The sequence below is a fragment of the Copadichromis virginalis genome, linkage group LG3 (assembly GCF_057382275.1).
Source record: "Copadichromis virginalis isolate Kocher_CV1m ecotype Utaka linkage group LG3, C_Virginalis_male_GT1.1, whole genome shotgun sequence".
Classification (NCBI taxonomy): Eukaryota; Metazoa; Chordata; class Actinopteri; order Cichliformes; family Cichlidae; genus Copadichromis; species Copadichromis virginalis.
Window position 1 is genome coordinate 11,598,954 of NC_140620.1, and position 24,259 is coordinate 11,623,212.

The following is a 24,259-nucleotide window of genomic DNA, read 5'->3' on the forward strand; positions in this document are numbered from 1 at the left end:
AGTTTAACCTTTGTTAACTTACCATTCCTAAGGGGAGTCAATCCCTATAAACTCCAGTGTTAAGACTTCGCAGTCCAACTTCACAGCAGAAATAAACATGTTTACAGCCTGATACATAAAACTGCTCCCCTCTCTCCTCAAGAGGCCGAAATACTTACACTCCTACACTTGGGACAGTAACTTGTCCCTGACCTGAAGTGGGCTCTTTGCCATTTTCCATCTGAGGACCATGGCCTGACGGTGCTGATGGCTGCGAACCACTCCAGTGTGAGCTGGAGGCCAGCACCTGAAGAAGCCATCAGAACAACATCATCTGTGAAAAGCAGGGGTGGAGCAGGGGTGGCTTCAGGGTGTGGCATCATGTGCAGCTGATCCACACAGCTGTTTTACATCAGCTAATCATGCTTCTATATATTTTCCCACAATCACGTTTTACATGTAAAATGACAAAGGTCTGTTCTATTGTATATGAGCAGGATGCCAGGTTACGAAGGGAGCTGGAGAGCAGGACAGAACTGAAGGGTGCAGCTGGAAAGCTGCTAAGAAGAAACTGTTTAAAAATGAACTGTAAATAAACATTAATTTACCTTGTAACACTAGGTGTGCACCGGGTTATTTTTCATGAGTGATGCCAAAACCCAGTCATAGGATGACTGGCAAGAATGGTGGCAGAGCTAACCGCTGGATCAGGAGCAGGCGGTGGAGCACCACAGACAGCTCAACTGACTCCAGGACCAGGCCAAACACCGGACAAAACCACTGGAGGTTCGGTGTCTCTTGCCAACACTGCTTCCCCTGGCCCCCGCAGTGACACTCCACCGGATGGACAAGGGATATGACCCCCAGCCTTCATGGAGGTCTTCCAAGCAACAGCAAAGGCGTACCAGTGGCCCGCACTGGAGTGGTCACTGCAGCTGCTGCATTTGCTGTCCAGAGAGTTGAAAGTGGCAGTGGTGACCCTTCCTGCAACAGCAAGGGCCAACTTTTCAGATGTCCTCCAGGTAATACTGGAACAACTGGGGCTTGAACCAGAGGACCACCACTGCCACTTCTGGAGAGATAGAACGGTGCCAAAGGAATGACCATTCATCTATGCCATGTCGCCAGCCAGTAGCGGTTTTTGATACGGGCGGTTGCCCAGGCGGCATCGTGGTGGGAGAGAGGTGTCTTCAAGAAACTTAAAGAAGTCCAGACGCTTTTCTTTGCAAGCTCCTTTGATTAATTTTAATCTCCCCAATCAATGATAATGTTATGTTGGAATGTTGTTAAAGAGGGTCAAAAATGTTTCAACCCAGTTTGTTTTGCAGATTCTGTACAGCAGCTTTAATATAGGGAGGACAGTAAAAGTAAAATCAGGTTTGTTCTCTCTGTCAGTTTAACAGTTTCTGTTGTGCCCGTCACTGCTCCCTGTCTGTTTGCTTACCTGGTTCTTCCTGACCTTGTACTTTCTCCTCACGTTCCCTCTTTCCTCTCTCCCTCTTTGGACTGACAATCATACACAAATAGATTCAATTAGATGAAAAATTACATTAATATGAAAAAAATTCTATTAAGATCACTAACAAAAAGTCCTCTCTCAGTGTACTTTCAATCAAAAGGCAAATAACCAAACCACACGAACATCTAATAAAAGATAAACATTGAAACACTGATCCAACATTATTCCTGATTGACGGATCATTTGATTTTACACTTTTACCTGAATGTGGCTCCTTTTTTTGAAAAAACTTCCTCATATCCATTATGAACCTGGCTGTCTCTCTGTACACACACACACACACACACACACACACACACACACACACACACACAGACACACACACAACAGGAGTTATAAGGTTAATGGGCATTCAGTCAGTTAGTATCCATTTCTAACAGGACAGTGGTAACAACAGCAGGCTGCGGACAATTCTAAGTTTTAGATTTTAAATAGGTTATATAAATTTCAATGGGAGCAACAGGACGGTCAAATGTTGCTGATTTTACTACAGAGCAGGACGGATTGTAGGGTAGCAAACATCGACGGAAAAGTTTTCAACACTGCAGGTTACCTGGTGTAATGTATTTCAGCTAAAAGAAACATGGTCTGACTCCTACCTAACTATATAAAGAGTAACTGAAGGTTAAATGCAGCTAATATGTCCTGTTTTAAGGCAGACACTTACACCTCCGCTCAGCTGCGTCTCAGCCACCATCGCTCTGGCAGCAGGAGCTGGAGCCAGAGCAGGGGAGAGGTGAGCTGGAACAAACCATTTTGGGGGAGGGGGGGAGGGTTGCTCTTTAAATCAATGGCTAAAATCGCCATTGATTTAAAGTCTCACACACAACCCGTCGAAAGGGCAGGAGGGCCGGCTGCTTCCAAATAGAGCACATTTCATTCATATTGTTGTAAATCCAAGCCCATCATGTATTCATGATTTGAATCCTGGGTTGTGTGAAATCCCAGAAATAAACGCTAGACAAAGTGAATCTGTGAACTAAGGTGTAGGTCTGTTAGGTCATGTTGTGGTGATCCTCGGGTTGGAGGATGGGTGTTCATACTGGAGTGCAAAATTAAAACCAAGATGGACAAGAAAAGTTCAAAGCCATCAGGTGCTCAGTTTAGAAAAAAGAGAAAAGAAGAGGAGGCGAAACGATCAACAGATGCAGGTAAGCAGATGTGTGATTGGATCATGGCAGATCATCCTGAACCAATCAGAATCAGAATACTTTATTAATCGCTAAGGAAATTATGTGCGTTACAGTTGCTCCAAGAAGAAATGGTAAAAATAGTAACAGCAACAGACTAAACTCCAAACAATACATTATGTTACAGATTTTAATATTAATTAGTCATTGTCAGTTGTTGATTTGTCCTGATCTCATTGTGTGACACATTATGATGGCTGTTTGGTAGCTGTTTGCATACAACGCATACTCTCTCTCTCTCCATATGTGTGTGTTGGTCTGTGTTTCCACAAGCCCCGCTGGTTTAGAGACTTATTCATCATGAAGAAAACAAGAGAGTCAGCGATCGATCGATTTACTTGCAAGGGAGGCCTCATCGGTGTCTACAACAAAATGACCCCAAATCCAGCTTCCGATTGCTGCCTTTTATTGGGAACACAGTTCACACAAAACAATAGTACCTCCCCTCATAACCCCCCTTGGTTACAAAGACAAGGCACTGTATGTATGTCTGTGTGTGTGTGTGTGTTATGTGAGAATGTGTGTGAGTGACCTCCTGCTGACCGAAAAGGTCATAAATGTTTCTCTGGTGAAATTCAGTATGGTTCCGACAACAGTTTTACGTTAATGTACAATTCTTAATATGTTTTATGTGTGTGTGTGTGTGGGGGGGGGGGGGGGGGGGGGGGCACCACAGGGAGTGTTCGCCCAGGGCGCCAAACAGGCTAGGACCGCCATTGTCGCCAGCCCTCAACACCCTCCCTCGCTCTGAAAGGGATTCCGTCCTCGTCCAGCATCCAGCTGCCCTGGTGAGCCTACAGGAGGAACACATATCATATGTTTTGCAAATGTAAAGTGTCCAAAACTGTAAAACAAAAAACAAACACACGAAAAAACGTTTGAGCTGGCTGAAGGAGTGACAGATTGCCAAATTGCAAAACTCTTATCTGTGTCTCTATCAGGTAACGTTCATATGTTGATTCATGGTTTTCTTCAGTTTTTGATCTACTGCAGAATATCTTTAAGGTTTTCTGCTGTAAAAACAAAACCAGGCCAGGAAAAGCTCCTTCATGTTTTTCTGTTTTATCCTCAGTTACTTTGACACAAAAGCATCTGCAGTGATGCTCACACCTCACAAGCGTCTGCTTAGTTTAGATAGATAGTTTACACTGAGTTTTTAATTGCAGAGAAACAGTCAAATAATTTGGAACGAAATATCTTTAATTTACAAGGTTTACAGGGTTCTTTTAACAGCCCATATCCAAAATAAATGATCGTATTTATAATATTTCTGACTGAGTCAAAATTGAATTGAATCCAATCATGACCTTGTGAATCAGAATAGAATCAGTTGTAGAAATCAGTGACAATAACCAGCCCTACTTTTACTGTTTATATAAAGAGAGACAAAGTCCTGCCTGCTGCTCTACACGCATAATAAAAGCACAGTAACGGTGACGTTATTACTGACTCACACAGATTTCTTTAGTCAGAGAAGATTCATTCATGCACACGGACTAGCTGACCAACACCTGCCTTCCCTGACCGCTAGCTGGTTAGTTAACCAGCTAAAAACACAGTTAACTTAGCGAAACAGTGCGGAGGGGTTTCGGGTCCGTCTGTCGGTTATTTTCAGTTTATTGAATAACACCTCAGGCTGTCAGTGTGTAACAGTCTTGGAAAGGTTCATTATCACTAACAGGATACTGTTTACTTCACGGCTGACTCAGCGGAGGAGGATTTAAAGACGTACTTAAGATGGGTGAGAATTAGCCCATGAAAAAGCCCATGCCTCTGAGCACATCTGTCCTTAGTGCGACTGCGCATACAGTTCCGACAACCCCCGCAAGGATGATTTATGGTACAGACCAGCGGTTCAATACAGTGTGGCTTTATAAACGGAGTTATTGTGAGTAACACGAATGTTAACAGAGGGAGAATTTCACTGAAGCACATCGATCAGCGCTGTCACAGCTTTCTGTCTTTAACAGTCTCGTTATTTTTATTTCCTTGTTATTTTTATTTACTTCCAAAACGTGACGATCACAGTGATCGACAGTCTGATATAACAGGTAGATTTGTTTGGTATTGTGTTGCGTCACTGTTTCACATAATAGCATTATCAAAATGTGGCAATGGCCAGTTTTATGGTAGTAAAAAGTAGACCCCCAAAGACAAATCTTGGGGAAGCCTTTATCTGAGGGGGAGGTTGTCGTCCCACCCGCTAACATGGAGGAGGCGGGGATTATGGGCTGTCCTGCAGCCAGACACCAGTGGGCGAGTCAGCGAGTAGGGTTGCCGAAATGTTTTCTTTACCTTTTTTATAATAAATATGTCGTCCCTTATTTAAAAACAGAATCTAGTCGTTGAGGTTTTATTTCCTTTTGAGATGAATAAAAAAGTTAAATTACATTGTTTTTTAACAGAGCCATTTGTAATGCAACTACTCAGCACCGCAATGGGGGCAATGTGGCAGCTGTGGAGATGGCGGCGACAAGAGGAGCCGGATTAACGTGAATCATGGCGGAGAAGAACCAGGACCAGCAGACCATAAACCTAGAGACCAGCGACGGAGGGCAGCCCTCCGAAGCTCCCAACGAGCTCCAGGTCAGTGTCCCGGATGTTTTTTACTCTACAACGGACCGTTTATCATCCGGTTTATTCTGGTTTTAGTTCGGTTTCGGAAAAAGAAAATAAAGACGGTTGGGCTTTTGGCGCCTCTGAAAAACAAACTAATAAGACGGGGCAACCCGTCCACGAGAGTACCCACGAGAGTACCGTGCTCCAGAAAGCTGTCGTCTGTCCTGCAGACAGAGCTGCAGTCAGGCTTCTCTGAGGTTCAGGCTCATGTTAATAAACCATTGTTACTAACAGCCAGACACTGTAAACTTGTGGGGGTGTGCAGTGCTACAGGTTAAATAACCATCCAAACTACTGTTACCCGATGTTCACATATGGCCATGAGCATTATAGCTACATGTACACTTTGTGCTTCTGTTTGTTTCTATCGTCTTCGTTAATCTGACTGTTAAGGTGGATTTCTTCTGTTGTAGTGCCTTAGTTTTCTGTGTTTTTAAATGCCGAAGTTTAATAATTCACAGAAAGAATTAAAGCCACACATTAATTATAACATGTTAATAACCAGAAAATATGTTTAGACACCACGTACACCAATAAAAACATGTTATTCCTGACTTTTACAGTACCAATAAAACAATAATAACCCACACATATATTATAATAGTTAGTATATAAAATGACTAAACTGTTCACCGTATCTGTAAGGGAGAGGCCAGCTAGCCTTCAAAGGATTTGCACCAGAGAGAAACTGTACAGCTGCGATGAATGTGGATCACTATCTACTCAATCAGGTAACCTGAAGAAACACATCAAAATTCATACTGGAGAGAATCTGTTCACATACAGAAAATATGGGAATGCTTTTACTCTTTCAGGCTCCTTGAGTCGCCATCAGCAAATCCATATGGTGGAAAGGTCTTCCAGCTGTGACCAGTGTGGGTCTGTGTTTACTCAGTCAGGTAGCCTAAAGATACATATGTGTATTCACAGTGGAGAAGAACCATACAGCTCTAACCAATGTGGGAAACGTTTAACTGTGCCAAAAACCTTTAGAGTAGAAATGCAAATAAAGAGCTGACTGGAGAGAAACTCGACATGTGTCATGAATATAGAACTGCTTTGATGCTTTTATGTTCCCTTAGATGACCTCAGTCATCCTAGAAAACTTTTACTCAGAAAGGTACTCTGGTGTGCCACATGTTAGTTCAGGCTGGAAACAGACCACACTGGGGGAAAGAATGCAAAACACTTTCAGGAAAAGGTTGAATTTAGTGCTCTGTGAAAACCTTCACGGCAGGGAATAAACTGACAGATGGTGTTGCAGCTGACGAGACACTGAAGTCCAGACTTTAGTGTAGACCTTTAGAGTTAAAAATGTATTGTGCAAGTAGTCTATACATGTTAGAAAGGCTGTTGGGAAGTAACCTTTGACATCTGTGGTATTGAAACTGAGCAGATGAAATCAATCAGACTTGTGGAGCAAATGTTTTGTTCTAAACCTCTGAGATGATATATTGAATTGACAGTTTTCTGTGACTCAGATGAACAGATCCGTTGTTTAACATTCAGTGCTTTTGTGTTTTTGAGAAGCAAAAAAAGGTAAAATATTACAGCTATTAACTTGTTCCTTATGCTGTCTTGTTCACTTAAAAAGAAATGATTGAACTACTCCCCTCTGTCTGCAGGGAGCGAGCAGGGTTGTAAAACTACTGATGGTATATAGTGTATCATACCTTCATGAGTATTATTTAAACTGTACTGTACTGCAAAAATAGTGTGTTGTTGTAAAAACGATGCAAAAAATGCAGTTAACAATAGAAGAGATATCATAATAATTCTTAAAGAAAGTCAATGTGTCACTGAGTACAGTTTCCTTCACCATGAAAAGGCACTCAGGAACTGGTGCAAACTGAGAGGAAGAACTCTGGCAAACACAAAGCCACAGCTAAATCAGAAGACAAGTCAACAACTTGTGTGATAGGCACAAGGCACAAGCGATGAACTGGTAAAGACTGGAAGAAGGTGTTATGAACTGATAAATCGAAATCTGAAATATTTTGTACATCACACAGTGGTTTTTCAATATGTGGCTTCAAATGTCAGACATGTAGAACACGTGATGGGACTGTTGCTGAATCCAGGGTCGGTGACTTATACAGAGTGCGAGGCGCCCTGAACTAAAATGGCTACCACAGCATTCTGCAGTGTCGTGCAGGACCACTGGTTTGTGTCCAGTTGGTCCTTCTACAGAAAGATAATGACCTAAAAGTTCAAGCTATGATAGTTCTAATTTAGAAAAAAAAAAAGAAGAAGATGAGCTCAAAGACATGGAGGTACAATCATAGATTGGGCCCATCAAGTTGTTTTGGGATGAACTGGACAGAAGGTTAAAAAGCACCCAAAAAGCGCTACCCATTTATGGAAACGTTTGCAGCAGAATTGGGAAGAACCTTTTGAAGAACATCCCCAAAGTGGGATAAACGTTTCGTCACTTATCCAAATGACTTCTTCAGTCTCAGCTGTCTACAGGTTTGACCAATCTTATAAACAGTACATTTGCACAATGACTGAAGCTAGCTGAATGAACAATGAAATGTTTCTGCCACTGAAAATGCTTTTTCCAGATGAAGAAATCAACCTTTTGGGATTTACCTACCCAGATGACTGACCATGCATCAAGACCTTTCAAAGAATATTTTGTTTCCACTGTAGAAAGAATGACACTAGTGTGTTCAGCTGTCATAGGTGTCAAATAGGTTACTATTTTGAGTCAAAAGTCTACAATAAATTTTGATTACAAATGGATTCTGTGATTTTGTTTTTTAACCTTAGTTGTTTATTTGTTCTGTGCTTTCATTTCAAAATACAAAGAGACATTAAACTGCTTGGATTTCAGTAAGACTCTGGAAGAATTGGGGCTTTTGACCAGAGTGTGTATATATAGAGAAAATATATAAACTTCTGAGTAATATGTAAACATCTGTTTTCAAAAGAAAGAAGCTGCTGATAAAAACCACAGTTTTCAAAAAATTGTAATCAGTAAACTGTAATAACAATAACTGGGGGTGAAGGCGGGTGGTTGGGGGGTGCGGGGGCTCCATTCCAAACTCATTTATGGTGGTTCATTATTCTATTGTGAGAGTATAAATTCAGTTACAATATGACGGTAATAGAAAAAGAACTTCTAAATTTTAAAATTTCAAGATTATAATGAAATTTCAGCAGCAGTGTCAGTCCAGCAGACTGCAGAGTTTTCTCCAACTGATACCAGTCCAGCAGACTGCTGGCTGCAGTCCAGCAGAGTACAGGGTACAGTTCAGCAGGCTACAGTCCAGTATCTTATATGCCCTGCTGTAAACAAACACATTTTTAAGATATTCTCATTTTTTAAAATGGAAGACATATTTTGAGAAATATGAAAGGAAGATGAGCCGATGAGGTGGTGTAACACCTGATCTTTCTCTAGTTTTAACACCTGATGCACTGGGTGCATTTTTAGGTAAATAGTTTGATATAACTTTGCTGTTTGCAGTTTTTAACATATTTTTTTTCAAGATTACAGTTTATATTTGCATTTCAAGTTATAAAAATGATTTTTTTTAAACATGTATGTGGTTTTTACAGTAAAAAAAATACACTTTTTCTACTCAGATCAAGTCAAGTCAAGTCAAGTCAACTTTATTTGTCAATTCTGCCACATGTACAGGACATACACAGAATAGAAATTGCGTTACTCTCAAACCCTAGTGATTAGAAAAATGCAAATAAAATAATTAAAAAGTAAAAATTTAAATAAATTTAAATAAATGCAATACAATTTTACGTATAACAAAAAAAAGCTATGCAATATACAATATACAATATTCAAGTAAGAGTAAGATTGTATTTTTTTTAGATTGTTTGTGTTAATGCAGCATGTCAATGAACAAATAACTGTAAATTTAGAGATTTGATGTTGTATGGAAAAGAAAGATACCAAACAAGGCAAGGCAAATAGTTTTTAAAGGTGAAATATAAAGGTAAAATCAAAGGTTGTCTGAAACAGCCAATTATAGCATTATAGAGCAATGGACCAGCAACACAGCGAACATAAGAGAGCGATTTAAAATTTGCCTCTTCCATTCTAAGTTTCAAACCCCAAACCAATGAATTACAATCCATTTGGCTTTCCATACACAGCTGACATGTCAGACCTTCAGAGATGGTAGCAAAGTACAAATACTTCGTTCCTGTACACTGAAGTACCATGAACACAACGTATTACATTTTTGAAATTGTAGGGATTAGAAAGTACAGAAATTTGTTTAAAGTTGTAGGGGGGGAGGGGAGTAAAATTTTAAGTGGCAGGTATATCAGCAAGAACACAAACTGTTTGTGTGCAGTCTGTCACATTTTGCAAGCTGAAGGTAAACCTGCTATATTTCCCAGAATGAGAGGGAACGTCACTCAGAGATGGAAAAAGCAGAGGTGATATTTAGAGGTAAGGACTGCTTAGTGGGAACTGAAAACATTTACATTTAAAGCTTACATGCAATGTCTTCTTTTCTTAAAATCAGATTTTGTGTTTGTATATGATGATGATACAGGGCATTGAAGATGATAACAGTGGGGATTATATTCTTAAACTTAGTTACAGCGCTTTCAGAAAGACATCTACTGTGATAAAATCTACTCTCCACTGCTGTGTAATCAATTATTGTAAATGTTATCAGGAAATGATCAGACAGGAAACACTGTTAAATGTTCAGTTTCTTTGCCATATGTTAAAACAAGATCTACACAGCAAATTCAAAAGTGTTAAATGTTTTGGTGTTAATAGTCTTCTTGCAAAAGTAGAGTTAATTTTACTCTAAGTAGAGTCACATTCTTTTAATGTAACTCTGAGGTGTAAAATGATAGTAGTTAAAATCGAGTGTTAAAAATGAGTGTTTCTATGTCAAATCTGGAGGTGTTACAATGGAAACATTAACTCTTGACCTCTTAACTCTGAACTCCTAGAGGGGCTATGACACCAACAGAGTAAATTCACAGACTCCGCCCCCAGCACGGCTCCAATCGAAGCTGAAGTGAAGCCGTTTCAGAACATTTTGCTCTACATATTTGAGTTGTTTGCCATGCTTGGTAAGTCATTTTTTCAAAGATTGTTTCAGTTATTATTATTAGCTTTTACTTCTGTGGCTCTTTGGAGTTGAGACAAAGCTGTGTGAAAGGCATTAGCCATGTTGCTCGGTGATAGCATAACATTCTGTTTTAGCTAGCTGAAAGGTATTGTTTGCGGGCAAATACCACAGCCTTGAAAAAAGCTTGCATGTGAATTTTCAGTCAAACTTTTGGTCAAATACACCTAAAACAATGTCTAGAATGTGAAATGTTGGTATAATGGTGCTACTTGAAGCCTGAAAACGATCGCCCATAAAAAAAAAACGAGCAAACAGCAGTAGCAGACGTCCTGACTGGGTTCTACGTTAGCATTTAGATCCCTCCAGAGTTTTGTGCACACGGTTTAGGTAAAAATGGAAAAGGTTGAGGTTTTACATTTAGTTCAGTATTACCTGTTGCCTGTGTCCTTGTCTTTTGGGAAAATACTTTACACAAGTAATGGCTCAAAGAGGATTCCTTTTTTTTTTTTTTTTTACTGTGCTCCAATTGTTTACTGGATTATTTGTGCCATTAATTAGTGTCAACTAATTTTTATTCAATCTCCACACAGGATATGCTTGTGAAGATGGAATATGGGGGAGAGCAGAAGTGCGTTGAAGTTCCACAAAGGGATGAATGAAGGACATGCATATTGTATTGAAGAAATAAGTGTTGAGAATGCTGTTATTTGCATTTACCAGCTCACCTATGTCAGACCTTTTGATAAACACAATTCTAATGAAAGTGAGAACATGTATACTGTTACATCTTTCAGAAAATGTTTTGAAATTGTGGTGCACAGTTCTGAATAAATGTTTTTCAAAAACCATTGCGTCTTTTTAGTAAATGTTTATTTCCAAAAGAAATTTCTAGAAGTTCAGAACAGTAAAATTCCTGCTTTTTAGAATGAATTAGAAGATAACTCTTACGTAGTTAAACTAAAATACTCTTTGAGAGTTAATATATAAACTCTTAACACCAAGTGTTAAATTTTCAACTCCAGAAAGATTTGGTGTTTAACACTAAATCAGAGTTAATGTACCAACTCTCCAAAAAGAGTTAAATTAACACTCTCTGGTGTGGACCCATATAGACACTTTAATAGTGTTGAAATCAAATCCGACAGTGTTAATTTGGACATGCTGGATTTGCTGTGTAGAGTGTGATTAAAGTGGTGGGTGGGTTCTTTTATATTTTAATCTACTATGGATCTCCTTTTGTGGTGTTCCTGATGGACAGTGTTGGGAAGGTTACTTTTAAAATGTATTCCACTACAGATTACTGAATAAATGCCCCAAAATGTATTTTGTAGCGCATTTCGTTACGTTACTCAATGAAAGTAACATATTCTGAATACTTTGGATCACTGAGTAACAGTAGGTGGACATTAGGTAAGGCTGCACTTTTTGCAGCGATCTCGTATAGAAAACTATTCCGTGCGTATATAAAACAGGTCCGCGGCTCAGAACCGTAGTAAAGGACCTCTGGCTAATACGTCGGGTTTGTGTCGGGCTCGTAGCCGAAAACTAGCTTTACTTTGTTGTCTGGGTCGACTTTGCTAATGAGAGACAGAGAGAGGCATTGAAAGGCTGCTCCAACGGAACTTATTGTTTCAGAGGAAAACACGAACACAGCGTACAGTCGAGTCTTAACAATTACTTACAGCTGGGCTCGTCAGGCTCTCTTCTTGGCTGCAGTGGTTATTATTATATTTACATGCTTCCAGCTCGTTTCTGCTCGATGACAACTGGTACTTTTCCTTTTTCTCCCTCCCTCGCTCACAGACACATAACGGGTACGGCAGTCCATTCTCCCTGCAGCACGGACTACACTGCCCATGAGGCTACATTCTTTAGGGCGATGCCTGTAACACTCTGCCTGTTGCCTTCATATTAAATCATTTAAAAAAATATTTCTTCACGTCATTATGAGACGAGAGATTGAGACACAGACATTAGAGCCTCTTAATGTGTTTTGTTTGGGTTTCCAACGGTGTGTAATTACCAAAAATAGTAACTGTATTCTAAATACCACCTTTTTAAATGGTAACTGTAAAGAAGTACAGTTACTCATATTTTGTATTTTAAATACGTAACAGCTGTACATGTATTCTATTACTTCCCAACACTGGCTGCAGCTGATGAAAACAGTGCATTGTGTTTGATGGAGAACTGAAGTGTGTGTCCAGCTGAGCTCTCTGTGTGCTCATATATACAGATGCTGATAAACACATGTTTGTATTTGGACCCTGTTACTGATCAGGACCTGCTGTGTGTTTCCTGTCCACAGGTCTACAAAGAGTCACACTTCCTGCTGTGGTTCAGATGTTCAGCGTGTTGCTTTGTGTCTCACATGTTGGCTCCATGGTCTCTGCTGCTGTGGGCTGATGTCATGCAGCAATACAGCTGCTCAACATCTGGCCTTGTTTTCATCAGCAGATATTTGGCTTTTAGATCACATGATATTTGCATGCAACCTTCAAACACGTGTGGAGAATTCATTATTTCTTTGAAATTTTTTTTAGTAAATAACAGAAAAAAGAAAGTAAGAGAAATTTAATTCTATAAAACAGTAAAAATTCCACACACATGTAACTCACCACTGTGTGAACATCACAGGGGAGAAATCGTTTCTCTGAGTCAGAGATGAGTGTCAGTAACACAAAAGTAACACTCAGTGTCATGCAGTGACTTTTACACAACCAGATCAGATGAACCAACTCACACTAAAACATGCATTTTGCTGCACTCTTTACACTCATTTCTTTTCTTTCTGCTCTTTTATATATTTTGTAAAAGAACAACAAAAAATTGGCAGCACGGTGGTTAGCACTGTTGCCGCACAGCAAGAAGGTCCTGAGTTCAATTCTACCATCAGGCCGGGGTCTTTCTGTGTGGAGTTTGCATGTTCTTCCTGTGTTTGCGTGGGTTCCCTCCAGGTACTCCGGCTTCCTCCCACCGTCCAAAGACATGCAGCTTGTGGGGATAGGTTAATTGGATAATCCAAATTGCCACTAGGTGTGAACGTGAGTGCCAATGGTTGTCTGTCCCTGTGTGTTGGCCCTGCGACAGACTGGTGACCTGTCCAGGGTGTACCCCGCCTCTCGCCCTATGACAGCTGGGATAGGCTCCAGCGCCCCCCGCGACCCTGAAAAGGATAAGCGGAAGCGAATGGATGGATGGACAACAAAATTTTTTTTATCAGCAGCAATTTTTCTCAAACTGCTGCATCACAGCTTTCATGCTCTGACCTGCATGTGAAATGAGATAAAAGCTCTTTATTAGTAACTTTTACAACTTCTGGCAGGTTAATGTCTGAACTTTGGAGTGAAACACACCCTTAGTTACAGGAAATAACACCACTGTCTGTAACTAAGTGAGTCCACCTTAACACCACCTGTGTGTGTGTGACTGCATTACACTCCCACTGCTGGGAACCTGAACAAGAACCAGAACAAAGTCTAAAATAGAAGCTGACAAACAGCTGCACCACCGAGTGACACTTTATTTTATAAACTTCACAACAGGTTTCATGTTGTGACCTGTGGAGGTGAAAAGATACAAAACCTGTTTTACAGCTTTTGAGCTGCAGGCAGGATTGAAACACACCTTAGTTAAAAGTCAAACAGCAACATTTGTCTCCTCCCCTCACGTCACTCAAATGCGACAAATCAGGAAACAGGAAGTTCTTCGTCCTCAGTAAAGAGAGACGCACAGACGATCAGACTGAGCTCAGACCAAACTAGCAGCTTCCTCTGAGTGAGTCCAGCTACAGGAGAGAAACGTGGAAAACTCCAACACTGCTGCTTCAAGCTGCTGACGCTCCACACACTGAATGTGAGTTTGAGCAAAAACACGACTCAAAGGAAGTTTCAGTGAAGGTGGTAGAGGAGGGAGGGGAGCCAGGACTGACTGTACTTCCTGTCTGCTGTTTTCAGCTTCACTCACAGACTCAATGGCTTCCAGATCAGAGGAGGATCTCTGCTGTCCGGTCTGTCAGCAGGTCTTCAGAGATCCTGTTCTTCTGTCATGTAGCCACAGCTTCTGTAAAGCCTGTCTGAAGAGATGGTGGAGAGAGAGACCAAAACACCAGTGTCCAGTTTGTAAGAAAAGATCAGTTTATGATCCACCTTTAAACCGAGCTTTAAAGAACCTGTGTGAGTCGTTCTTACAGGAGAGAGATCAGAGAGCTTCAGAGGATCTCTGCAGTCTGCACTCTGAGAAACTCAAACTCTTCTGTCTGGACCATCAGCAGCCAGTGTGTGTCGTCTGCAGAGACTCAGAAAAACACACCAATCACAGATTCAGACCCATCGATGAAGCTGCACAACAACACAAGAAGGAACTTCAGGAAACTCTGGAGCCCTTAAAGAAGAAGTTAAAGGTTTGCAAACGAGTTCAAGTGAAGTTTGATCAAACAGCAGAACACATTAAGGTCCAGGCCCGACACACAGAGAGGCAGATTAAGGAGCAGTTTAAGAAGCTTCAGCAGTTTCTAGCAGAGGAAGAGGAGGCCAGGCTGGCTGCACTGAGGGAGGAAGAGGAGCAGAAGAGTGGGATGATGAAGGAGAAGATGGAGGCTCTGAGCAGAGAGATAGCAGCTCTTTCAGACACAGTCAGAGCCACAGAGGAGGAGCTGAGAGCTGAAGACGTCTCATTCCTGCACAACTACAAGGCTGCAGTGGAAAGAGTCCAGCGCTGCCCCCTGCTGGATGATCCACAGCTGCCCTCAGGAGCTCTGATAGACCAGGCCAAACACCTGGGCAACCTGACCTTCAACATCTGGAACAACATGAAGGACATGGTCTCCTACACTCCTCTCATTCTGGACCCAAACACTGCTCATCCACAACTCATCCTGTCTGAAGATCTGACCAGTGTGAGACGAGGAGGAGAGAAGCAGCAGCTTCCTGATAATCCAGAGAGGTTTGATAATTACATCTCTGTCCTGGGCTCTGAGAGCTTTAACTCAGGGACTCACAGCTGGGATGTTGAAGTTCGAGACAATTTATTTTGGGACCTGGGCGTGTTAGCAGAGTCTGTGCAGAGGAGGGGAGACATAGAGCCTGGATTATGGTCAATATGGTTCTATCAAGGTAAATACTTAGCATTTTCACCATCAGCTCCATCCACTGCTCTCTCAGTAGAGAAGAAGCTCCAGAGGATCAGAGTGAATCTGGACTGGAACAGAGGAAAGCTGTCGTTCTCTGATCCTGATACTAACACACACATACACACCTTCACACACACTTTCACTCACAGGATGTTTCCATACATTAACACTGATGATAAAGTGAAGGTGTGTCCGTTGAAGGTGTCAGTGTCAGTGCAGCAGATGAGTTGAGGATGATGATGTTTCTAATGTTGTTTCCTGTCAGTGAGTTGAAGCTGTTAAACTGCAGCTGTCCTCCTGCTGCCTCGTTGTTCCAAAGCTCTTTGTTTCTCTTTTAGTTTCACTCTTTCTTTCTGTTTCTGCTGTCCACCTTTTCACATGGAAAATCATTTCACTGTTTCTCACTGAATGACTCCCCAAACTAGATTTGAAATTCTATCAAGTTTCTAATCATTACAAGTGATTCATGTTTCTATTTGATGTGTAAATGGAGATGATTTAGTTTGCTGGGATATGGACTGACATGTGTTGAATGGGAGGAGCAGTTTGTTGTTGTCTTCTTGTCTGTTTATGACAACAATAAATATGTTGTTGAAACAATGATTCATGTTTAACTCCATATATGAAATGTTTCTGATCTTTGAATTCTGTTTGATTAAAGACTTTCTTCATGACACAAATGAGATTTCAGTGTATTAATAGAACTAAATAAGCTCAGAGTTGAAAGGCTGGAGTATTATGTACGTGCTTCACTGTCAGGATCTTCAGGGGGATTCAAAGGGAAACATCAAACTGCTGTAATGAGATAAACTAGTTGGGCTGAACACACTTATCTGTAGTTTGTCTCCATCCAGGATCATCAGAATATAATGAACATGTGTGAAGAGCCACAAAATGCTGCTGCCCTCTCAGCATGATGAGCTCCAGCCTTTGTTAGCAGGACAACAGGAAACATGAGACAACTTTCAGAGACAGTAACCAACTGTGGCCACAAGATGGCAGCAGCTGATCTGAGATCCTTTATTGGACAGAAGGACTCTGCTCTGTGACGTCATCAGAGAGACGGCCTTCACTCTGATAGATCTGACGTCATGTCTGCACTGCGATGATGAAAGCTGATAAACACATTGTTATTGATCCATGAAATCACCTCTGTCCTCTCAAGTGTAGCTGTTTACAGAGCTGAAGAAGTCCTTCATCATCAAAACAGACAAACATGTATTTCCTGTATTAAGTGACGTCATCCTCACTCTGACCTCTTACATACATTCTGTTCAGTTTTCCTGCTGTAAGAAATAAACTGTGTGAAAATAGAAATGCAGGGAAACATCCATTAATCACAGCTGAGCCGTTTGTTTCTGACTCACATTCAATGAGGCTTCAGGTGTAAATACCTCAGAAGTGTTTGTGAGTTCAGTAGAAGCAGACCCAGTCGACCATCATGGCCTCCACAGCACTACACAATGCAACAGAAAGGCCTTCATCATCTGCTGAACCACCTCTGAACCACGACGCTCTCCCTGCATCTAAAAGCTGTTAGTCAGGATGAGATGCTGCTGTGATCGCTCACAATTTACCTGTGAGACCTTTGTAAATATTGTCTTTGTTTCTGGAGGAAACACCTTTAGTCTGTTTGTATTTGGAGTGCAGATCTGGGCGTCCATCACAGTATATACATGTGTATATAAGCACCACTGAACAACACAGGAAATCTTTCCTGCCTGTGGCCATCTCCCTGTACAACGCATCCACTTAACACACTGGTTACCAGTGTTGGTCAAGTTACTTGAAAAAAGTAATCAGTAACTAATTACTCCCCCAAAAAAGTAATCCCGTTACTTTACTGATTACTTATTTTCAAAAGTAATTAATTACTTAGTTACTTAGTTACTTTTTAAAAACACGATTTACAACCTGAAGAGGTGATAAAGCGATAGATCTTTCAGCCCAGTTCTACTTTTTCTACATAATCCATCATACAAAATGTAATCAAATGGAAAAGTCTCTTTTTAAAACTTGTTTTATCAGTTTTAATCTTTTAACTTTATGCATCAAGCAAAAATATAATTATATGCAACATTCTCTGACTTGAATAAATTAGTTTAACATTTAAACCTATTTTCTGCACATTCAGCACATAAAATAAAATATTTTTTGTGTTTTCAGAGTCCCCAGTAAGAATTTGAATCTGAAACTTCCTCATAAACTCGGATTTCCTATTAGGAAAGTAAGAGCAGCCCCACCAACACCTACTTAACAATCCAAGACGGCAGCAGTGAATGTAAGGAGCAGTTAAGCTGTAAAACTGAATCAATTGCCCTTTAGAGAGTGGTAAGTGGGACCCTTGTGTTCATCATAACGTGGCATATAGTAGGGTGGACCTTGACAACTGTTTCCCTCTCTTGTTGCAGGTTTGCACTATACTGCTGCTGTCTTGTCACATGCTGTTTTGTTTGTTATGTGATGCTTTTATAACGAACAGTACTTTGGGGTGTAATTGTTTTATGTAAATCTTTTATTTATGTGTGTAACGTTTTATGCTCTATTTTATTGTTTTAGTGGAGGTGTGGCCGCTTGCTGAGGGGCTAGGCACGTGAGGTGGAATCCCCTTCCCGATGCATGCGAGTGTAGATTGCACCATTTAGAGTTTAGTGTGAGTGACAGTGAGGTCTGCAGTGAAGTTGCACAGGTGAGTAATTGGTGGCACCCTTGGGCACTCCTCCCTGTAGGTTGCCTCCTCAAGTGGCCGGTCTCCACCAATTTGTTTAGTTATTCTTTTAACATGTTGTGATTGTTTTTAGGGTAGCATCGTGGTAGGGAGTCTGGTCATTTTGTTAATAAAGTGTTTTAATTATCTATTTTGCCGTCTCAACCCTGCTACCTAGGTGCCTTTTTGATTTTATAATTCTATGTTTTTAGTAGTAGTTCTTAATAAACTTTGTAAAATTCATCTGTCTCACCTCTGCCGTTAATAACGAGTCTGTGGGCTTTGGTAGCCAGTGTGATACTTTGGCTAGAGAAATCTTTCCTGGGGTGTAACTCCCTCCCCCAGGTGGCGTTGTCAACATCTTAGTTACCGTCCCCGGTTATTCCTCATCGCGACACCACATTATGCTGTGGTGTTTGAATGGTTCTACGTGCTGAGAAGCAAAACAAATCCTGTTTGTCCCGTTTTCTAGAATGTAGTCCGTAAATCCGAGGTGTTTTGAACGCAGCAACGGTGTTTCCCCGCATATACAAAACACAAGGAACAGGAGCCACAGTGAGGCGTGTGTGGGAGCTCTGCTTCATCCAGGCTTACCGGACTTTGTGGCTGCTGTGGTCGGAAAACAGCGACCTCATGATGTTGACTTTACCTGTGAGAGTGTGAACGACGTCTGAGAGGGTCAGGACTAACAGACTGCGGGGTTTCAGGTGAAAGCTTGAGAGTTTCTACCATGGGGGAGGCTAACTATGTGCTGAAGTAGCTCAATGTGCCAGAGTGCAGGGCTGATAAGCGTTAAGTCACATCAGAATATTAACAACTTTTGGAGAAAATGACATCAGGTCATTCTCAGATTATTACCGCCCACAGTTTAACCCTCTGGATTTGTTCAAAATCAATATCTGTTCGGCTTGTTTTTGGCCACGAACAGATTAGGTCTGTGACCCCTGTGATCCAAGATGGGGCCGATAAGAACGATCACGTTCTCATTGTGGGAGATTTTAAAATCCATGTCTGCTGTCCTGACAAACCTCTGGTGAAGGAGTTTTTAAGCCTTATGGACTTTTAATCTGGTCCAGTCCGTATCTGGTCCCACACACGAATACAGACACACACTAAACCTGGTCTTGTCACACAGTCTGCCTGTGTGTAACGTGGAAATGTCTGACACTGCCTTTCCTGACCATATGATTGTATTATTTGATGCTGTGTTTTAACAGTTCAAACTACTGTTCGCCGCTGTCAGATCATTAACTCTTCCACTGCCGCCCAGTTTTCCTCTACTTTTAGCCTGTCTGACCCTGCTGATCTCACTCCCTTGTGTGGTGTAATTGCATTGTACAGTAGATGTTAATGCAGCCGGTCAGTGTAGTTAGGCTGATGGCAGCTAGAGGGCGAGACTGGTGTGTTTCTGTATAGAATGTTATGTTATGTGGGGGCAGAGCAAGAACAAGAAAATAAAGTGTGGTTATGAATCGTACAGAGGACCCGCGTATAATTGAATAACACGACATGGTGTCAGAAGTCCTGTACTGATCCATATAACCTCGACTGAACGAACCTGTGTCTGGCGGAGCTCGCGGGATAACGAGGGGAGAATATGGCGGATGAGACTGCACAGAGAGCACCGGCGGGGCCGAGCGCGACATTCAGCATCCAGCCACCGGAATCCTTCGACTTTTCAAAACCGCAGGAGTGGTCCAAATGGATACGGAGGTTCGAGAGATTCCGTCTCGCCAGTAATTTGAACGTCAGCTCGGAGGAAAACCAAGTCAACACGTTGATTTACTGCATGGGAGATGAGGCGGACGATGTGCTTCGCGGTCTGAGTTTAACAGCGGAGCAAAGGACAACGTACGAGGGGGTACGTGATGGTTTCCAGGCTTTTTTCATTGTGAAGAAAAATGTGATCTATGAGCGCGCCAAATTCAATATGCGCCGACAGGGAGACAATGAGACAGTGGATGCTTTTGTGACAGCACTGTATGCACTAGCAGAACATTGCAACTATGGAGTGCTACATGATGAGCTGATACGGGATAGGCTCGTTGTCGGTCTCACGGACAAACGGCTGTCAGAACGCATGCAGCTTGACCCAGATTTGACTTTGCAGAGGGCTATCAACATGGCGAGGCAAAGTGAAGAGGTAAAGCGACAACAATCCTCCTTGCGAGGTGACTCTAGAGGTGAGGCTAGCGATGCTAAGTCGGTAGATAGAGTGCATAAAACCAGTCGTAAGCCTGTTAGAACCAAACTACTCCAGACTAATAGTCGTCAAGCTAAAACATGTAGATTCCGAGAAGACGGCAAAAAAGGGCCAACCTGTCAGAAATGTGGTGGCGCTCCATCCCATTCAAAGCAGGATTGTCCAGCGAATGAAGTGAAATGCCATGCATGTGGGAAAAAAGGACATTACAGGCGTGTATGCAGGGCACCAAAAACAGTGCATGAGCTTGAAGAGGATGAACACGGTTTGTTCCTGGGCAGTGTTAAGTGTGAGGGTGAGCCGTGGACTGTCGACTTAAGCATAAACAACAAAAACGTGTCATTTAAAATTGATACAGGTGCCGATGTGACAGTCCTACCCCTTAAGGTGTTTAAGGAGCTCTACAGACACAACCACCCCCCCAGTCTCCACAAATCAACCAAGGCTCTGCTGGGTCCCGGGAGGAGTCGTTTGGATGTCGTTGGTGTCAGTGAGCTTGCACTGAGGAAGGGAGACAAAGAAATACTTGAGGATGTCTTTGTCATCAGACACCTGCACACTGCTTTGCTGGGGAGACCTGCTATTAGCAAGCTGGAGCTTGTGGCTCGTCTGGAGAGCATAACTATAGAGACGCTTAAAAAGTGCTACCCAAAGCTGTGCAGTGGTCTCGGTGAAGTACGTCAGCCGTACGACATCAAACTGAAACCTGGAGCTCAACCTTTTTCCTTGAAGATGCCACGGAGAATCCCGTTGCCTCTGATGGACAAAGTTAAGCAGGAGCTGGCCCGTATGGAAGAACTAAGGGTGATCAGCAGGATTGAGGAGCCAACTGATTGGTGCTCAGGCATGGTGGTGGTACCGAAGAAGACAGAAGATGTACGCATATGTGTCGACCTTACACACCTCAATGAGTCGGTGTGTCGAGAGAAGTACATACTGCCATCGGTGGAGGAAACATTGGGCAGATTGGCTGGTGCCAGCATATTCAGCAAGCTGGACGCTAACATGGGGTTTTGGCAGATACCTCTGACGGAAAACTCAGCCAAATACACCACTTTCATCACACCGTTTGGGCGTTATTACTTCAAGAGACTGCCCTTCGGGATTGCTTCAGCACCGGAGCATTTCCAGAACAGGATGGTCACAGAGGTCACAGATGGTATGGAAGGGGTGGTTTGCCACATGGACGACGTGCTGGTCTGGGGCAGAACGCAGGAAGAGCATGACTCTCGCCTACACGCTGTGCTGGGCAGGATCCAAAAAGCTGGCATCACCCTGAACATTAACAAGTGCGACATCGCGAAACAGCAGGTGACGTTTTTAGGGCATGTTCTCTCAGCCAGCGGTATCAGCCCTGACCCAAGCAAGACCCAGGCTGTGAGGGAGATGAAGGAGCCACAAAGTGTGAGTGAGTTAAGGAGCTTTCTGGGAATGGTTAACCAGCTTGGAAAGTTTATCCCACAGCTCGCAGAGAAGGACAAACCTCTAAGAGACTTATTGTCTAAGAAAAACTGCTGGAGATGGGACATTGACCAGGCTAGAGCATTTCAGAACCTGAAAGATGCGCTCACATCACCGCCAGTGTTGGCCATGTATGACCCAAGCCGTGACTGCAAGGTGTCAGCGGACGCATCATCGTATGGCTTAGGGGGTGTGCTGCTTCAAAGATGGGACGAGGAGTGGAGACCCGTTGCCTACGCGTCACGCTCCCTCACTGCAACAGAACAGAGATACGCTCAGGTTGAAAAGGAGGCTTTAGGTCTGAGCTGGGCTTGTGAGCGGTTCCGCAACTTTCTTATTGGCAAACACTTTCAAATGGAGACAGACCATAAGCCGCTGCTAAGTCTGCTGGGGGCACAAACTCTGGATGCGCTCCCTCCCAGAATTCAACGCTTTAGGATGCGCCTCATGCGATATTCCTACTCGATTTCGCATGTACCAGGCAAACACCTGTGGACAGCTGACACGCTCTCACGATCTCCAGTGAAAGCAAAAGAAACACTTCAAGACAAGGAGTTGTTGGAGAGCACAAATATTTACGTGGACATGTTGATGGACAATCTGCCAGCTAGCAACAATTTCTTGGAGCAGCTGAGAGAAGAGCTGGAGAGGGACAGCGTATGTGCTCGCGTGATGCAGCTGTGTGAGGAAGGATGGCCCACACATTTCAACAGTGAACCAGCGCTAAGACTGTACTGGGCAGAACGGGCGTTCCTCACCGTACAAGATGGTCTGCTAATCAAAGGGGACAGGTTGGTTATACCTGCAACTATGAGAATTGATGTGCTCACCAGACTGCACGAAGGTCACCAGGGAGTGGTTAAGTGCAGACAGCGAGCACGACAGTCGGTATGGTGGCCAGGGCTAAGCCAGCAGATAAATGAGCTTGTCCTTAACTGTCGGACATGTTGCCAAGTGAGAGAAAACCACACAGAACCGCTGATGCCATCACAGTATCCGGGGCGGCCGTGGCAAAAGCTAGGAGCCAATCTGTTTATGCTGAGAGGGAAAACCTACCTTCTTGTCGTGGATTATGCCTCAAGATTTGTTGAGATTGCCCCTCTCACACCTTCAAGGTCAGAGGACGCGATCCATCATCTCAAAGGGATTTTTGCACGACATGGGATCCCCGAGCAGCTGGTAACAGATAATGGGCCACAGTTTTCAGGGGCAGCTTTTGAGACATTTGCAAAAGTGTATGGCTTCTGTCACATTACAAGCAGCCCGAAATATCCCCAAAGCAATGGCGAAGCCGAACGAGCAGTTAAGACTGTCAAGAATCTATTGCGGAAAGCTGTTGATCCACACTTGGCTCTGCTCGCTTACAGAGCCACCCCACTGCAGAATGGCTATAGTCCAGCCCAACTCTTGATGGGGAGACGGCTTCGCACCACAGTGCCAATACTGCCATCTCTGCTAGACCCCGCACTTCCTGATAGTGTGGTTGTCACCCGGAGGGAAAAGGTGAGGAGGACTAAAGAGGCACAGTCATATAACCTTCGTCATCGCGCACGCAGCCTCGACAGGCTCACTCCAGGCCAAGAAGTGTGGATAACAGACCAGAGAGCCAGCGGCACAGTTATTGGCAGCCACTCCACACCACGATCATATCTCGTGGAGGGACCTCGTGGGACAATTAGGCGGAATCGTCGGCATCTTGTTCCCATGAAACACTCTCCAGACCAAACTGAGAGCAATAATGGGGAGCCAGAATCTGCAGAAGCCGGGGAGCAGTGCTCCACGGACATGCCAGAGACAGTTTCTCCAGAGCTTCCATCTACACCCAGAACCAGATCCGGAAGAGTGGTTGTGAGACCAACCAGATTGGACTTATAACGGATAAGATGGAAAGGACTGTTTTATACAAGAATACCCCTCTTTCGTAGTATTGTTTGCACAATATGGGTAAAAGTGTAAAAGCTAAAAGGTTGTCATTTTCAAATATGCATGTTCAGAAGTTGGGAAATGCAGGGGGTGTGACAAGTTAGCATGTAAGAATTTGTGTTACTTAACGGGTTAATTAGAGTTAAGATTTTCATTATATAGTATTCCTTACAGGTAAGCGCAGGACCAGACCTTCCAGCCACAGAGGCAGAATAACCCTCTAAGGTCTGGTGAGTCAATGGTAGTCTACCCATTGATTCTAGAAAGGGGAGATGTGGTGTAATTGCATTGTACAGTAGATGTTAATGCAGCCGGTCAGTGTAGTTAGGCTGATGGCAGCTAGAGGGCGAGACCGGTGTGTTTCTGTATAGAATGTTATGTTATGTGGGGGCAGAGCAAGAACAAGAAAATAAAGTGTGGTTATGAATCGTACAGAGGACCCGCGTATAATTGAATAACACGACACC

At 42.8% G+C, this 24,259-nt stretch overlaps 1 protein-coding gene and 2 long non-coding RNA genes across 6 annotated transcripts; 2 read left to right on the forward strand and 1 right to left on the reverse strand.

The window, feature by feature from the left end:
* Nucleotides 1–354: 354 nt before the first annotated feature.
* On the reverse strand, nt 355–3,343 carry LOC146712772 (uncharacterized). Its single transcript, XR_014917260.1, has 3 exons — nt 2,166–3,343; nt 1,700–1,761; nt 355–1,485 (listed from the first exon to the last, which is right to left on the reverse strand). It is a non-coding gene; the product is annotated as an uncharacterized LOC146712772 (long non-coding RNA).
* Nucleotides 3,344–4,146: 803 nt separating this feature from the next.
* Nucleotides 4,147–6,336, forward strand: LOC146712773 (uncharacterized). 4 transcript variants are annotated; one of them, XR_014917255.1, is made up of 4 exons: nt 4,147–4,429; nt 5,094–5,274; nt 5,953–6,038; nt 6,123–6,336. It is a non-coding gene; the product is annotated as an uncharacterized LOC146712773 (long non-coding RNA). The 4 variants fall into 4 exon arrangements; XR_014917254.1 differs by lacking the exon at nt 4,147–4,429 and adding an exon at nt 4,486–4,576; XR_014917256.1 differs by lacking the exon at nt 4,147–4,429 and adding an exon at nt 4,592–4,739.
* A 7,928-nt stretch (nt 6,337–14,264) lies between these two features.
* LOC146712774 (nuclear factor 7, ovary-like) lies at nt 14,265–16,109 on the forward strand. Its single transcript, XM_085443703.1, has one exon. The coding sequence runs from the start codon at nt 14,341–14,343 to the stop codon at nt 15,727–15,729; it is 1,389 nt and encodes a 462-aa protein (XP_085299829.1). The 5' UTR covers nt 14,265–14,340; the 3' UTR covers nt 15,730–16,109.
* Nucleotides 16,110–24,259: the final 8,150 nt, after the last annotated feature.